The sequence below is a fragment of the Apium graveolens genome, chromosome 6 (genome assembly GCF_009905375.1).
Source record: "Apium graveolens cultivar Ventura chromosome 6, ASM990537v1, whole genome shotgun sequence".
In the NCBI taxonomy this organism is placed as follows: Eukaryota; Viridiplantae; Streptophyta; class Magnoliopsida; order Apiales; family Apiaceae; genus Apium; species Apium graveolens.
Window position 1 is genome coordinate 8,549,419 of NC_133652.1, and position 18,661 is coordinate 8,568,079.

Sequence of the window (18,661 nt, forward strand, 5' to 3'; positions counted from 1 at the left end):
GCTCGGAATATTACAATCAGGTTAAGAAGGAGTTCTCGGAAGAGTTTCGGGTTCCAAAAATGTAACAACGGTTAACGTCAATTGGTTCCCGTTTTTTATAAAATAGATTTTAAATACTCGGAAAAAGATTTTATAAATTTCATATGATCCTTATAAATCCATAAATCAACATAAAAATAATTAGGAAAATATGACAATTATCTATGTTTTATTTTGGACATATAAAAATTAAAATACTCAATTAATATTATTTTTGAATATCCAAGTACAGATAACATTTAACAATTGACTCACAGAGTAGATACTGAACACACATAATAATTATTTAATAGCAAAATAATTACACGATATATCCCAGATATTACACTTAACCTACAAGTTATCCATATTAAAATCTGATCCAAATTTTTTAGGCCCAATAGTCTAACCAATTTTAAATCCTCGTCCTTATCTAATTTTAATCCTTTTTATTATATTATTCTTTTATTAATCGAATTCTAAAAAATTACGGGATATTACATAGAGCTCCCAAATTGTATTTATCTTAATTATATATTGAACAATCTAAACAGACAATCACAGTGAGTGTCAAACACCAACATTAATGTCCAGTCATCAATAAACCACATTCATAAAGCATTTCCTATAAACTAATCAGGTCGAGGGAGACCAACTGTGTTCTTAATAGAATCCGTAATATAAACCAGTTATCAGTACAGCAGATAAGAGGCCTTCATAATGAATATTTATCATTAGCTCATCATCATTGTACAAAATTCTTAGTAGGATATTGACTAGGTGATGAAATAGCTGTTTATCTTTAACTGCTGAGATTATATAATCAATATGTACCCACTTAAAATACTATGGTGCAGGTCATAGACACTTCTTCTCCGGATATAGAAGAGGTTGAATACAACAATCGGCAGCAAAACTGCATACATCTGTACAATACATGAACATGCTATCAGCAATGCTATCTCTATAGTCCGGACAAATCAATTGGTCTTTACACAGTGAGAGCATAAGAAAATAGAGAATGTACTCATATATTAGATAGGGCTGTATACATCTTCTCAAAATGAGCGTAACACTGTAACTAGTACCCTCAACTAATCCAGGTATCCTTGTCACAGTTAAGCAATACTTACAGAACCAACATCTCAAGTGACAAAAGCAGCCAGGATGCACAGAGAGACATTGATTGCAGAATGATACAAGTACAAGCTCTGGATAGTTAACTGGATACATATTAGAGTTCTTGAACCAGAAATAACATTAATTTATGTCATTGAAAGAATAAATTCAATAGTGAGACAGATTCGTTCATTTGGTACACAATGATTCAATCTTTTCATAATTGCAGTTGTTGTCCATACAATCCACAGGACTACCATTTTCTTTTCTAAGCAAAATATGTTGTAAATTGAGGTCTGTATGTTAGTTCAAATAGAGGGAAGGGCAGTTAGATAAATGCTGCAGTAATTTTATAAAGAGAGTTAAAAACACAACCCTAACATTTCATCCCTGATTCATGTGAACAAAAAGTAGTAAATCATATAGACCCCTTAACATATGCAAGAATGGTGGTGAAAGCCTTTCAAGTATACCAAGTGGAGTAAATTAGAAAGATTTATAGTTTCATACTACATATTCACCAGCAAGTCAAGCCTAAAGTAAATACATATACTAAATCTCAAGTAAGTTGTAAAAGATAATATGCAAAAAGGCTAGCTTTTACCAATAATTGGTGATATATTAGAAAGGGTTATTACAGCTTTTGCACACATGAATAAGAAATTAGTGGCAAAGATTAGATACATTTACCTTTGCAAATTTATACAATCAAACATAATGTTCTTACGTAGTGATTAAAGGATCAGAACTTGCGATCACATAATCAGCAAACCTGTCCAATTATGGATAAAAACTAAATTTAGCAAACAGTATATTTTACAACATAGATACTGGATAATGTCAGTAGTTTCAAATGCTGAAGGTGATGGTACAAAAAATAATATCTTTAATAATGAGCAGGTGGAAGGAGGGTAATACATATGTAAGACCAAATACATACTCTTTGCAGGACCGCGAAGCAGTTTCAATACGTCCAACAGATTTCAGTTCTTCCTGAGAAATATAGGTCAAAAAATTAGTATATCGACGTGAAAATATTCATCTTTATAATCACAAGGTGAAACAAGAAGAAGAACGAGTGACCGGAAAATATACAGGTACCATGTTATACACAGAAATAAGGTTTAATTATTAACAAATTACAGGTACCATTAGAATATATATCATCACTTATCACTTAACAAAGAAAAATGAGACGGTGTATCATCTGAATTACTAAAAACAGTAAAGGATTATTAAGTGTCTATTTAATCATTTAAAATAACACAGAACATATAGATATCATAAAAGAATATTACTGGATGTTGCTAGTTATCTACTTTACTTATTAAAGACGTCAACAACAGAATGAGACCTGTTAGTTGGTCCATTTAAGAAAAATTCTACTTATGCCAAATGTGCACCCAGAGTTCCTACTCTTGTACATTTAAGATTTACATACAGACCCTCTAAGAAAGACATAAGAGGCGATATATAACTCGCCAGTCTGGTACATATCTTGAGAAAAATTAGTCCTAGAGCCCAATACTGATACAAAAGGAATGTATGACTTTCATCTACTGGTACCAGCATTGGCATAATTACCAAAAGTTCAAAGAGCAATCCAATCAAAACTGGGATGACAAAAATCCGGGGAGAGAAATCAATGTCAGAGTTGATAAAATAAACTTGAGAAGTTGTAATCAAAGACCAGATTCTTACCCATATCGACAATAATACAGAGCTCTTTAGAACAATGCCACACCAATTCCATATATGCTTCAAAAGAACTGCACCTACAACAGTCCAAATGATATAGCTCTCAATGACAAAAGCATAAAGGTCTAATATAAAATATCTAGAGCTAAATGTGTTAATAACACCTAAACTTAATTGCAGAACATAATAGAATAAACAAAACTGAATATACAAATATAAATATACACCGACATATCTATATAAATACACAATGGATGTAATTAAAGCTAAAAGAGAGAGATATATGTTACCGATTGAAGGTTGGTTTCAAGCTCTAAAGCTTCAGACCTATAATAAAAGCTTCATTAAAATCAAAACATAACATTTTGAAATAAATTTAAAATTTACAGACATAATCAAACCAAACATTTGCTTTCTCGGCTCGATTCTAGCCCGATTTGTAACGGAAAACTCCTTCCCTTTTTCAAACCATCGTCAATCGCTTTTACCATGGCCAGAATCTTCCACCAAGATCTAGATAGGGAGACGGAAGAGAGAGGAGAAAGAGATGGTAATAGAGAATACAATAGTATAGTGGAGAAAGAGAGAGCAAATCTCAACTCAGTGATTTTGTATTAGGTTTAAATTGAGTTTTACAAGAAAAGAGCGGTAAGAAAGGAGACAGAGAGAGACAGAAAGACAGAGAGAGAGAGAGATGAAGGAGATGAAGTTTAATATTTGAGAGAGATAATCAGAGTTTTTGAGATAGAGCGGAGGTTTGAGAGATAATTGCAATCGTGGTCTGAGAGAGAGACAACAAAGAGAGAGATCCACAAATTGGAGAGAGAGAGAGCCCTGATGTGTGAGTCAAGGTTTGGGGGAGAGAGGGAGAGAGATAAAGATGGAGATGGAGAGAGAGATAGAGATGTATGGGTGTGTGAGTAAAGGGGGAAGGGGGAAATAATTTTTTAACTTTTTTGTTACGAGGGAAAATTTGGGTACTTAGCGGGGGAAATGAAACATTTATTTATTCATTTTTTAATGGTTATAGACAACGGTTAGCATAAATAACCGATGTTAAAGTGAAAAACATAAATTTGTTATTATTTTAAAATTGAACATAGACAATGGCTACTATGTAAAACTGATGTTAAACATATTAGATTTTTAATCTAAACATTGTCTGCATATTTATTTATCTACGTGTCAAGTTAGTTTTGTATTTAGCAGCAGTTTGATATGGTCAATGTGCACGTAGAGTGTTTTCAGGAGAGTAACAAATAAGTGGTAGAAGTGGAGAGAAATTAGGAATTAGTTTTCTATTTTGTTTTGCCAGAGTAGTAGTTATATTTTATCTTCTGTGTAATTCACGTACAGTTGCTACTTAGAGAAATAAACAGCTGTTCTTTTTCTTTCATTACTTTATTATCACTTGTATATTTCCTACATTTGGTATCAGAGCTTCTATTTGGCGTATGCCCAAGTATATGCCAAAAGGCACGACGATGGAGGGACTCAAGAACAAGGATGGTACAGTGGCACTGAGCAACCCTATGTTAAGCAAGAGCAATTATACAGTGTGGGCTATGAAGATGAGAGCTGTTATGATGGCACACGGAATCTGGGAGGCAATCGAACCCACAAATACAAAGGCTCTGGTCGATGTTAAGGTAGACATATTTGCAGTTGTTGTTATATATCAAGCCATACCCGAAGATATCCTACTAGCAGTGGCAGAGAAAACTTCAGTGAAAGGAGTTTGGGACGCAGTAAAGACGATGTGCCAGGGCGCTGAAAGAGTGAAGCAAGCCAGAGTTCAAACATTGAAAATGGAACTGAAAACTCTGAGTATGAAGGAGACGGAGTCGATGGATGATTTCAGCATGACATTGAGTGGTCTGGTGACAAATATGAGTGCATTATGAGAAACAGTAGAGGAGCATTACGTGGTCAAGAAATTACTATGAGCTGTGCCATCCAAATTTCTTCAGATCACTTCAGCCATGGAGCAGTTTGGAAATATCAATGAGATGACTTTTGAGGAGGCAGTTGGATCTCTTAAGGAACATGAAGAAAAATTGAAGGGCCATACCGAGAAGAGCATTGGACAATTGTTACTTACTGAAGAAGAATGGCTGAGGCGTGAAGCGAGTGACTGTAAATTACTCCTTACAAGAGATGAGTGGTTGAAGAAATCGAATAAGAATGGTGGTGAGGGTAGTTCAAATCTGAGAAGCAGAGGCAATTTTCAAGGGGTTCGAGGCGTGCGTGACAGAAGTAAAGTACGGTGTTTGAATTGCAGTGCATATGGGCACTTTGCAATTGAATGTCGTAAACCAAAATGAAAAAAAGACTAGAAGCAGGGGGCCAATTTAGCTCAGACATATGATGATGAACCAACTTTATTTCTTATAGAACGAGAGAAAGAAACATTGTTGATAAGCGAGAATGATGTGATGCCAAAGCTGAAATCAGAGGTCAAAGCAAACAAGGAGTCAAATCTATGGTATCTAGATAATGGGGCTAGCAATCATATGACGGGATATCGTACAAAGTTCCGGGAACTTGATGAGAGTATTACGGGACGGGTTAAGTTTGGAGACGGATCGGTGGTAGACATAAAAGGAAAAGGCATATAGGTTTTCAAATGCAAAAATGGAGAAGAGCTGGTGTTCGATGAGGTATACTTTATCCCAAATTTATGTAGTAACATTTTGAGTCTTGGACAGATGGCAGAAAATGGGAATAAAGTCATATTGAATGGAGCATTCTTATGGGTTTATGATGCACAATGGAGGCTGGTGATGAAAGTAAAGATGACTGTTAATCGTCTATATAAGATCATACTTGAGACTAGTATGGGGAACTGTTTTATGTCAAAATTAGAAGAGATGGCCTGGCGTTGGCATAGTCGACTTGGCCATGTCAATTTTGCAGCCATGACACTCATGTCAAACAAGAAAATGGCACTTGGATTACCAAGCTTGATTCAGCCAAACGGGGTTTGTACGGGATGTCAGATGGCGAAACAAACAAGGAAGCCATTTTAACATGAAGCAAGTTTTCGAGCAAGCCAGCCTTTAGAATTAATACATGCTGATTTGTGCGGGCTTATATCACCAACAACAAAAGGATGTAACAAATATTTTATGCTCTTGGTGGATGACTATAGTAGAGTTATGTGGGCATACATGTTAACAAGCAAAGATGAGGCCTTATAAGTGTTCAAGAAATTCAGAAGTTTGGTGGAGAAGGACAGGGAGGAGCAGATTAAGATGCTTAGAACAGACCGGGGATGCGAATTTTGCTCCAAACAATTTATAGCTTATTGTGAAGAATCGGGAATTGCAAGACAATATACCACTCCATACACCCCTCAACAAAATGGGATTGTGGAACGACGAAACCGCACGGTCGTGTCCATGGTGAGGAGTTTCTTGAAAGAGATGAAATTGCCAACAAATTTATTGGGAAAAGCAATAAGGCACTCGGTATATGTTTTTGTTAGGTCACACACACACTATAGAAGGGGTGAATACAGTGTAAAGTACAATCAAATCAAACTTTAATAACTCAAATAATAGAAAACAAACTTTATTGAAACAATAAACTCTGTTACAGTATGGAACTGTTACCTCTCAGTGATGAACAAATATCACGAGAGCTGCTAGGGTTTGGATGAATAATCTTCTCGAATATGATAACACTTATAGTGTAAATCCTATGTCTGTGTTTATATACTACACAGTTACAAGATAATCGCTATTTGATATGGAATATAATTCTGCTTCCTAAAATGTATCAATCAGATATCTTTTCTTCCAAGTATTCTATTCTTCATAGAATTCCTTCTTCATGCATATCTCTTCTTATGTTTGTCTCGATCTTCTTTCCTTTAATTAGCTGCTATCCTTATCTGAACGTCCTTCAGTACTTAAGTTCTGTTATCCATCTTCTGATGATTATCTCCTGATAATATAAGTACTGATATCCTTAAGTCCTGGCTTCCAGTAAGTACTGATTTATCCTTTTTAAGTAAGATCTGAAAACTAAACATAAATCATATTAGCCATGACATTATCAAATATATCTAACAATCTCCCCCAACTTGTAAATTAGCATAATATACAAGTTTAACAGATATTTGATGATGTCAAAAACATTCAGTACAAATGCATGAGAATTAGACTAGATAACTACAACTTACAGTCCTTAAAGCTTTACCAATTTTTAAGTTCTGATAACAACTTCAGTCTGTACAAATATCAGAATTTGAGTAGTTGTAGATCTTGACTTGGCTTCATCTTCTGATCTCTCTGATGTCAGGAGTTGTTCTGAGATAGTTCTTCAATAAACATTTCTCAGCATATCTAAGTTCATCAATCATCCTCCTTTTAGTATCTTTAAGCTCTGCAGTATCTTCACCAATTTGAAAGATTGCAGCCCTGAGATCATTAATCTTAGCTTTTCTTATATCCTAATCCAGTCTGATCAAATATACTTTATCAGACTCAAGATTGAATTCCACAACCCTGTAACCCAGAAAGGTAGTTATAATCTTAGCAGTGTTGGGCTTCATTTCAACTATATCACCCTTGGGATCTCTGTACTTTAGAAGATATGTCCTGTCAGAATTAAAAGAATAAAGCCTTTTCTGTCTCTGAATCTGATTCTTCAAATAGTTTGCAGCACTTTCTGTTAATCTGTCATTCACTTGAAGTAAGAATAATACTTGCTCCAGTTCTTCAAAATACTTCAATGGAATGGTATTTTGCCTTATATGATAAACCCTACCATCTGTAATGAAGTACAACAAGATGTGTTCTTTCAAGTAGGTATGATAAACCATTTGTACAGATTCCCGTTGATTCAATCTCTCAGGAGTTGCTCCAATACCTGGTTCACTCAAGGAAGTTGGATCATTGGTAGTGTTCTGTATTCTTCTTTCATTAGCACTTCCCAATCCAGTTTTATCTCTTATTTCCTTTCCAGTAACTACTCTTGCTTCAAAACCACTTGCAGCAGTCTTCAAAGGTTGAGTCTGTTTTACTTTAGTGAATCTTGGTAGGAGTATCTTTGATTTATCTTCTAATATCAAGTTAACTTGAGCTATGTCAGAGGTTACTTGCTTCTTCGAAATATTAGAACTTACTGTCTCTTGACTCTGAACAACTTGAGCCATGTCAGAGGTTGTCTTAAAAACTGTTCTTGAAGTCAGAGCAAGATCATCCTTTTCATCAGTGATTTCTTCATTCTCAGGAGGTACATAAACCTTAATAGGTTCACCAAAGTTTTCTTTACCCTTGGATCTTGGATCTATCTGTGGTTGTGATTTAGCCAATGTTGCTTAAGTATTTCTCCTTTCTTTTATCACAATGCCTTTGAGTTTTGGAAGTGTCTTTTTACCAGAAGCTTCAGATTTAGATGTGACTTTTTCGGATTTAAGTCTGGCTTCTTCTTCAATTAAACTCTCCAAGTCCATTCCTGAATTTTCCTGAAGAAATAACTGTCTTGACATTTCTTCATCAAGATCTAAAACTTCATCAGAACTTATCCTTTTACCAGTAGCAGAACTAATTCTTTTTCCAGTATCAGAACTTGTCCTGTGACTTGTGATTTCAACTTTTCTTGATGAGAAACCTCTACCTTGATTATGACCTCTACCCATTCCAGAGTTTCCTTGATCATCATTTTCATCATCCTTCCCCTTCAGTGTCTTATCAGTTTTGCATTTGGACTTAATTACTTTCTCCCCCTTTTTGGAATCAGCAGGTAATAGAAGAGAGACAAGCAATTCCACTGAGGCTTGGATTTCATTAAGTTGAGATTGTTGAGAAGCTTGATTTTTCAAAATATCATCAATCTGAGCTTGTTGGTTCTCTTGAGTCTTCTCAATATAAGCAACTCTATCAAAGGTAGGTTGGAAGAACTTTTTCTTATCAATCTTCTGAACTTATTCTTGCTTCATGAGTTCTTCCCTAAGATGATGTAATTCTGCATGAGTAGTTGAATGGAGACCTTGTAAATGTTTAGTACTCAATGCGGTGACTCGAAGCTGTGTTTTGAAATCATCAGTATTTAACATTTCATCAGCTTTTGTCAAGTGCTCAGCAAGATGCTGTGCAGATGGAGCACAGGTAACTGAGTTCCATTCCTTAGTCTACTTTTGTCCTGCAGGAGTTTCACACCAAGGCACAGGTGCTTCTCTTATAACAAACTTCTTAACAAGTTCATATTTAAGAACGGTTTATTGAGGAGCATGTCCTGAAGGACCTGCTTCATCAGCATCTTCATTTGGAGCAGCATCACAAGTATCTCCAGCATTTGCAGCATCAGAACTTACAGAATCAGTATCTTATGATAAAACAACAGTATGAGTAGCAATGGAGGCTTCAGGATCATCCTCTAATTGCTGATCTTGTTCCAAGTTCTGATCAACAGCCATATCCTGATGCTCACCTATATTCTGATCATATGCATCTAGATGCAGAGAAGGTGTAGTAGATAATTCTGGAGTTTGAACAGCTTCAGTAACAGGTGTTGTTGATGGATTAGTTGTTGTTGGAGCTTCTAAGTAAAGTACTTCAGGCACAACCAAGTTCTGGATATCACTATCAGCACTTGTGCCTGAATTAACAGGAGATACAGTCTTAGGAGACATAGAAGGTGTGTTGGCCTTTTCAGTAACAGCTTCCTTAGTTGAAGTTAATGGAGAAGCAGTGGCCTTAGCAGATTCTAGTTCTTGTGAGATCAGAGATTCCTGATCTCCTTCCTTAGCTGTTGCTTCCTCATCATCTGAAACTGGCCTTTTTGCCCTCTATTTCTTGTATCTCTTTGAAGATATGGATTCCTTGGGAGTTTCATCAACAGTCATTCTTCTAAGCCTTTTGAGAAGCCTAGATCCCCCAATTACAGAATCCTTCTGAAAAGGAACTTTCTCAGCTTCTTTATTAACAGGTTCTGAAGTAGAAACTTGTTCCTCACTATCAGATTCATCTCTCAAAATAATCATCCTTCTCTTCTGAGGTGTTTGAGAAACAGTCTTTGTCCTCTTAGCCTTGGAAGACGAAGGCTTCACAGTACGTGCTGAGGATGAAGGTCGAACTGTCTGTGAAGTGGAGAGATATGATTTGAGATATTGTGTGAGGGTAGGTTGAATAGTATGAGTGGTATGTTCTGATGGTTGCTATGGTGTTTGGGAGGTGGTGGTTGGTTGGATATCAGTATAAACAGATCTATAGGTTTCAGGATCAGCATTTACCAAGATCTGTTTTACAGACTGAGGAATCTGTAAAGGTCTAACCACCCTTTTCTTAAGATCGCCTTGCCTAGCCATTTCCATACCTAGGAACCGCAGCATTTACCAAATCATTAAAGGCTCATTTTGCAATTTTGAAAGATGGGGTTAAGTCAGTTGTAGGTTGGGGGTTATCAGCACAACAATGGTTAAAAATAAGCTGACAAAATCTAGCAAAGAAGACAACATTCCTATCTTCTGTCATCCTATCCCCAATAAAACCTATCACAGCAGTTGCAAAATCAAAATGAGTTTGGTTAATGATAGCATACCCGATGTGCTGACTCATTATAGGAATAACATCAAAGTTTGAACATTTATTCCCAAAAGCTTTAGTGATGCAGTCAAAGAAGAAGCTCCATTCCTTTCTGATATGAGCTCGTTTTAACTTCCCAAGCTTTTCCAAACTCTGCTCATACCCCAAACTAGCCATGAACTCTTTAAGAGCTGATTCCTCCGGGGTTGAAAAAATACATCCTTCTGGTAGATGTAGGGCCTTGCGAATTATACCAGGAGTTACCCCATATGTAGAATCATCCACTTCGAAAACAATACTAGGAGTGCCATTTTGACCACCATTATCAAAGTTTCCAGTCCTCCAAAATGTCAGAACTTGTTGGCTCGAAAAGGTTGAAGGTTGGGTCAATGCATACCCGATTTCACTGTGTGCAAGAAGATCTTGCACAAAATGCAACTCAGATGGAGCTTCATCATTATCAAGAATCGCAACATAGTTATTTGGAACAAATTTAGCTCCATCAATGATCAATTCCTTAGGTGCCATGAAAATAATCGAGATTTAAGAGTGGATGTTAGGTGTTTGATATAGTGTCTATATGAAAAACCAACGTCAGGAGAAAAAAGAGAGTAAAAGCAATTAGAGAGATAAAGTATAAAAGTGAATAAAAGATTAAAAAATCATCTCTCTGTCTTACTTATACTTTGAAAAAAATGTAACCGTTGGACACCTGTCAGACATGCAGTAATAATGAATAGTTAATGGGCACGAGAAAACATTAATCATTACTTACCCACTTGCAGTTTTTCAAGAAAAAACTGTTCCACTTACCCAGTAATTCCATTAATCAAGGTAAATCAGTTTTAATTCAAAATTGAAACTGTTTCCACTTATTCAATTATTTTTCACTGCAACGCCAATATTCTGAAAAAAAATCAAGGGAACAAGTACTGATAATGTAAAATCAGAACTTAATTTAAATTAAAATTCAAATGGTCATCAGAATATGAATATTTATCAGGATTTGTCAATGCATTACAAAACATCTCAGAGACAAGAACTTGCAATAAAAAGAAATTTCATTAATATATTAAAAGAATACATTCATGAAATTTAAATTACATCAGAACTTTTACAAGATTGTTCTAAGCTGCTAAACCTAACATCAACAGCCTTAGTCCTAGCTCAAGAAGCAGGGCAAGGCTGACGATGAAAAAAACAGGAAGAAGAAAATAAATCATTTCTTCTTCCTACTCTCGAGAAATAGAATAGCGAGTCTGATGATTCGCTCTTGCTGGCGGAGAGCTTCCAGCCTTTCCTCCTCCAATCGCTCCAAATGGCGATGGTTAGCCATGTAGAAGAACAGGAGGTGGGTGAGTACCTCCTTGGGAACTGAGTCCCATATCTCATCAGGAATGGCAGTGACGTGCCATTCCTGCTGTCAGGCTTCACAGCTCAGCTCCATGTTGAATGTTTCATAGTTCAAAAACATATTGTAATTAACCATGGTGTTTTTGATAAAAGAGGTGATGTGAAGGCTGATGTGAAGTGGTTGTTTATATAGGCAAAAGAATGCCAGAAGACGCAAAGAAATTTAATGCTGGCAGGTAGAATTAATTCTACCTCATCTCCTATACTGGGAAGACAAAAAACAGTCATTGGAAGTATAAGTCAGGGTTAATGCGCAGAAATAACAAGTAAAAATTACTGTACGTGTACGTGAACCACTATCCTTTATGATATTGACTGTTAATATTCTACCCAAACATGTTCTGATTTAAAATGAAAATGTTTTTAGATTTTAACCACAAATAAGTCAAGTAAAGGATCAGATTTTAATATTAGAACTTGGACTTATATCAGAACTTAACAGTTACCAGAACATGATTTCTTAACTCAAAAAATGAATGCCTATCTTAGTAAGTCCTCACACAAATGCTGATATAGATTCTTCAGAACTTAATTATCAGAACGTGCAATCAGAACTTGTCCTCAGAATTTGTGTAATGTGACACAGAAACTGTTCATCTAAAATAACATAGATCATCACAGTAAGTTTCATCATTCATATGGAGTGTTTAGTGTGTGCATTAAGCTAAATATCAGACAAAGAGTAAAGTCTGATTTACTTCAGTATATCTTAGAAATAAGGCATAACTAAAACTTTACTAAAAACCTGTCATTATTCTGAAACCTACTATTGAATGAGTTCATGCTTGAGTCCACCTTAACTATTTTGTGCTAATTTTGTTCATCTTTTGAAATTCCTATTTTACAGTGGCTTCTCAGTGTAAGTGAGTCACGACTGCTTATCAGAATTTATGCTATTATCAGGGTATTTCTCCAGTAATCATAGAGTTTGAAAAGTCACCAAGAAAATATTTTGCTTTTCTGATGCATATTTACTTAATACCAGCAATGCACTTGGGTCGTCCCTTCCATATTTGTACTCTAGATCTCAAAGGAGTACCTGAATTTTAATCCTTGATTCTTTCTTTTTCTTTTGGTAAGAGAGGTTTATCAGCACTTAGTACATTCAACAGATTTACTAGCATCAGAACTTAAAAGATGAGAAGCATTATTCTAGTTTGTGACTTAGTAATAAGATAGACAAAGTAAACTCAACTAAGCTCAATATCAGAATTTGCTTGTGTCAATAGATTTCCACAGAAATAATTACTTCTTACATGGGATCCCTAGTTTATTGAAGACTACTAGGTCAACATCTAGCACATGTATCCTCATAGGATTGAATAATTACATAAACAGATATATCATTTTCAGAGTTTAGAAACTTACATCAGACAACAGTCAGTACTTAACCAAATTTTCAATTAAGCACAGAATACACAAAGAGAGTAATTTCTGTAAATACTGATCATAAATTCTGATGCATCAGAACAAAACTAAGCAGCTTTAGAGAAAGAACCTGAAACCATTCTAAGTTCATTTACCAATCTTGTAAAAGTAGCTTCACACAGTGGTTTTGTGAAGATATCTGCTAGTTGTTGATCTGTTGGAACAAAGTGCAATTCCACTGTACCTTCATCCACATGTTCCCTTATGAAGTGGTACCTGATGCTGATGTGCTTTGTCGTTGAGTGTTGAACTGGATTACCTGTCATAGCAATAGCACTTTGATTATCACAGTAATTAGGGATTTTAAAATATGTTAACCCATAATCCAGTAACTGATTCTTCATCCAAAGAATCTGTGCACAACAGCTTCATGCAGCAATGTACTCTGCTTCTACAGTTGATGTGGAAATTGACTTTTGTTTCTTGCAAAACCAAGAAACCAATCTGCCTCCAAGAAATTGGCAGCTTTCACTTGTGTTTTTCCTGTCAATTTTGCAACCTGCAAAATCTGCATCTGAGTAACCTATTAGTTTAAAATCTGATTCTCTAGGATACTATAATCCCAGATCAGCTATTCCCTTAAGATACTTGAAAATTCTTTTCACAGCTGTTAAGTGAGGTTCTCTTGGATCTACTTGAAATCTTGTACAAAGACAGGTAGCATACATGATATCAGGTCTACTAGCAGTTAGATAGAGTAGAGAGCCAATCATACCTCTGTAATTAGTAATATCTACTGATTTACCAGTATCCTTGTCCAGTTTTGTTGCAGTGGCCATGAGAGTGGATGCACTTGAACAATCTTGCATTCCAAATTTCTTCAGCAAGTTTTTGGTGTACTTAGTTTGACAAATAAAAGTGCCTTCTTCATTCTGCTTGACTTGAAGGCCCAGAAAATAGCTAAGTTCCCCCATCATACTCATCTGATACCTTGGCTGCATCAGTTTGGCAAACTTTTTGCAAAGTCTGTCATTTGTAGACCCAAAAATGATATCATCAACATAAATCTGGACCAGAAGTAAGTCATTTCCATGGTTGAGGTAGAACAGTGTTTTGTCTATAGTTCCTCTGTTAAATCCACTTTCTAGAAGAAACTGAGCTAAAATCTCATACCATGCTCTAGGAGCTTGCTTAAGTCCATAAAGTGCTTTATCAAGCCTGTGGACATAATTTGGATATTTGGAATCTACAAAGCCCGGAGGTTGTTCAACATATACTTCTTCCTCCAATTCTCCATTGAGAAAAGCACTTTTCACATCCATTTGAAAGACAGTAAACTTTTTGTGAGCAGCATAAGCCAAAAATATCCTTATGGCTTCTAACCTAGCAACTGGTGCAAATGTTTCATCATAATCAATTCCCTCTTGTTGAGAATATCCTTTTGCAACCAACCTTGCCTTATTCCTTGTAATTATGCCATCACTGTCAGTTTTGTTTCTGAATACCCACTTTGTACCAACAACAGATCTATTCTTTGGTCTTGGTACTAGGGTCCAGATTTTGTTTCTTTGAAATTCATTTAACTCTTCCTGCATTGCTTGCACCCAATCAGCATCTTGAAGAGCTTCTTCCACTTTCTTTGGCTCAGTCTGAGAAAGAAAAGAATTGTAAAGACATTCATTTGAAGTACCTGTTCTAGTTCTGACACCTGCATTAGGATTTCCAATTATCAAATCAGGTGTATGTGATTTAGTCCACTTCCTTGCAGATGGAAGGTTTTCTCTAGAACTGGATGCTCCCCCATGATCCATGCTGTCTTCATTTTCATTTTCTGATGCTCCCCCTGAAACTATGCTCTCTGAGTTGGATTCTTCAGAATTTAGATTTTCAGAACTATCAGAACTTGGCTTATCAGAACTTGACGAATCAGAACTTGAAGAGCCAGATGTATGTTCTGATGCTTCATGAGATGTGGTAAGATCTTGAGTATGCTCCCCCTGCATAAGTGCATCTTCCTTTGGCGTAGTCACCACAGTTTCAATAACGTCAGAGTTTAATCTATCAGAGTTTGCAGTATCAGAACTTAGATTGTCAGGATTATCAGTATCAGAATTTGAGTCTTTATTTTCAAATCTCAACTGATCATGATCAATAAAATCTTCAAGTCCAGTAATCTTCTTATCATCAAAAGAGACATTGATAGACTCCATGACCACTCTTGTTCTCAAGTTATAGACTCTGAAGGCTTTTGTGGAAAGTGGATATCAAACAAAGATTCCTTCATCAGCTTTTAGATCAAATTTGGATAGCTGTTCAGGATGAGTCTTAAGAACAAAACACTTGCATCCAAATACATGAAAGTACTTCAGATTTGGCTTCTTTTTCTTCACCATCTCATATGGTGTCTTTCCTTGCTTGTTAATGAGTGTTGCATTTTGAGTAAAACAAGCAGTCTGCACAGCTTCAGCCCAGAAATAGGTTGGAAGCTTTGCTTCTTCAAGCATTGTACGTGCAGCTTCAATGAGAGTTCTATTCTTTATTTCAACAACTCCATTTTGCTGTGGAGTTCCAGGAGCAAAGAACTCCTGCTTGATTCCATGGTTTTTGCAGAACTCTTCCATTATCAAATTCTTGAACTCAGTGCCATTATCACTCCTTATTGTCTTCACAGAATCTTTGACCAATTTATCCAGTTGTTTGACATGATCAATCAAGATAGATGCAGTTTCACTTTTTGTGTGCAAGAAATATACCCATGTGTATCTGGTGAACTCATCTACTATGACCAAGGCATATTTCTTCTTTGCAATAGACATGACATTCACTGGACCAAATAGATCAACATGTAGTAGGTGATAAGGCTTAAGAATTGATGATTCAGTCTTGCTCTTGAATGAGGATTTTCTTTGTTTGGCCTTCTGACAAGAATCACACAGGCCATCAGGAGCAAATACTGACTTTGGCAGTCCTCTCATAAGATCTTTCTTGACCAACTCATTTATATTCTTGAAATTTAAATGAGAGAATTTCTTGTGCCAATTCCAGCTTTCTTCAATTGATGCTCTACTCATCAGACAGATTGTAGAACCATCAATACTTGTTGAAAGCTTAGCTTCATAAATGTTACCACGCTTGTATCCTTTCAGAACAACTTTGCCTGTAGATTTACTCACAACTTCACAATGTTCTTTAAAGAAATCAACATGATAACCTCTGTCACAGATTTGACTTATACTCAGCAGATTGTGTTTAAGTCCTGAGACCGGAGTTACTTCTTTAATGATGACATTCCCAAGATTTATATTGCCATATCCCAATGTTTTTCCAATGTTGCCATCTCCATAAGAAACACTTGGGCCAGCTTTCTCCACAAAGTCTAATAGCAGGGCTTTATTTCCAGTCATATGTCCTGAACATCCACTGTCCAGAACTAGGATGTTTTTCCTGTTGCCCTGCAATCACAAAGACCACTAATGATTAGTTTTAAGGACCCAGACTTGCTTTGATCCTTTGGCCTTATCAAGTTTGTTAACATTTGCAGCGAATTTAGCATAAGAGTTTATGTTAACATTTTTCTTATCAGAATTTACACTATCAGACTTTGAATCAGAATTTATACTAGAAGGAACAATGATAACTTTCTTTAAAGAAGGTTTTATTTGATAGTAATCATAGTACAAACTATGATATTCCTTACAAGTATAAATGGAATGCCATAAACTACCACAATGAAAACAAGGATTTTGTGACTTATATCTAACAGACTAACTCTTAACTCCTGACCTTGAAGGTAAGGAGTTTATGTTCTTATTCTTCCTGCAAAAAGAAGCCAGATGGTTAGAACTTCCACAGTTATGACACGTTTTCCTAGGAGCATCAGGAACATGCTTATAATCATTGCTTTTATTCACACCTTTCTTTCCATTCCTATTTTTCCTAGGTGATTTTACCTTGTTTGCATTCTTAACATCTTTCAGCTTATGCTTAAGTTGCTTCTTAGTCATTAAGCCTATGTTTACTTCAGCTGTCTTTTCCTGTTTTAGTTTGTCAGAAGTTAATCCCTTTTTAACTTCTGATTTCTCATTATCAGACTTTACAGTTACAAACTTAACAGGGTTTTTACTTTTTGGCTTTTGCTTAACAACAGGCTTAATTTCTACAGTTCCTTTATCATTCTTATCCTCTCCATAACCTAAGCCCTCTTTCCAATTTTCACTACTTAGGAAATTTTGAGTTGTTCTGCCAGAGTTAGTCCAAGTCTTGATAACATCTCTTTCCTTTTCTAACTCAGTTTTTAGAGATTCATTCATTTTTAGCACTTCATCCCTAACATAAAAAGCATCATCTCTATCTTTCTGAGTTTGATGAAACATAACTAACTCTTTTTCTAAGAAATCATTTCTTTTCTTAAAAGCAAGATTTTCAGATATTAATCTTTCACATGTTAAGGTTTGATCTCTATAACTTACAAACATGGTTTTAAGATATCTTCTCAACTCATTAATATCATCAGTATGAAAAGCATAAGTAGTCTGAGGTACCTTTGATTCAGCAGCTTCAGAACTGCTTTCAGCACTTGCTTTATCAGCATTTACCATCAAAGCATAATTCTCCTCACTTTCAGAGTCTGAGGTGTCTGTCCAGCTTTTCTTCTTTGTTACAAGAGCCTTGCCTTTGTCACTCTTCACTTTCTTGCAATCAGGAGATATGTGGCCTTTCTCACCACAGTTATAGCATTTGACATTGGTATAATCTCCTCTGTCAGACTTTCCTCCTCTGCCCTCAGATCTTCTGAAATTCTTCTTATCAAAACTTGTGCCTTTCCTGGAAAACTTCTTTCCCTTCCTGAACTTCCTTTATGCAATCTTTGTGATCCCTTTCACCATAAGAGCACACAGCTTCATCATCTCCTCATCAGCATCAGTCTCAGGCAAGCTTTCAGATTCTGAGTCATCATCACTTTCAGAACTTGATGACTCAGTATCAGACTTTGTGAAAAGAGCTTTACCCTTGTCTTTCCTTGAGGTAGCTGCCTTGGGGGATTCTTCTTCAGCCTTAAGAGCAACTGTCCTTGACTTTCCTCCTTTCCTCTTGTTTCTTTGTTCCATCTCAAGTTCATGAGTCTTGAGCATTCCATAAATTTCATCAAGAGTTGTTTCATCAAGATTGTAGTTGTCTCTTATTGTTATTACCTTCAAATCCCAGCATTCAGGAAGAGCTAACAAGAATTTAAGGTTTGAATCTTCAAGATCATACTCCTTATTAACCAGTGACAAGTCATTCAAGAGTTTGACAAATCTATCATATAAATCAGTCAATGACTCATTAGCCTTTGAGTCAAAGTGTTCATACTCTTGAGTGAGTATTGTCTTCCTGTTCTTCTTAATTGTATCAGTTCCCTGACACCTTGTTTCCAGAGCATCCCATATCTCCTTTACAGTCTCGCAGTTAATTACCCTGTTTGACATTACATTATCAATGGCACTATGCAGTAAGTGTCGTACCTTAGCATC

General features: G+C 35.9%; 1 protein-coding gene across 1 annotated transcript; it reads left to right on the plus strand.

The window, feature by feature from the left end:
• The first annotated feature begins 4,319 nt into the window (after positions 1–4,319).
• On the plus strand, positions 4,320–5,864 carry LOC141664527 (uncharacterized). The gene is made up of 4 exons (XM_074470484.1): positions 4,320–4,715; positions 4,806–5,145; positions 5,230–5,423; positions 5,544–5,864. Exons 1-4 carry the CDS (start codon positions 4,320–4,322, stop codon positions 5,862–5,864), a joined length of 1,251 nt encoding a protein of 416 aa, XP_074326585.1.
• The last annotated feature ends 12,797 nt before the right edge of the window (positions 5,865–18,661 follow it).

Bases quoted from the DNA above. Each gene is read 5' to 3' on its own strand.
- LOC141664527 (XM_074470484.1), top strand. From the start codon at position 4,320: ATGGAGGGACTCAAGAACAAGGATGGTACAGTGGCACTGAGCAACCCT. The intron at 5,146-5,229 runs GTAAACCAAAAT...TATTTCTTATAG, and splicing joins GCACTTTGCAATTGAATGTC to AACGAGAGAAAGAAACATTG. The intron at 5,424-5,543 runs GTGGTAGACATA...AGTCTTGGACAG, and splicing joins TTAAGTTTGGAGACGGATCG to ATGGCAGAAAATGGGAATAA.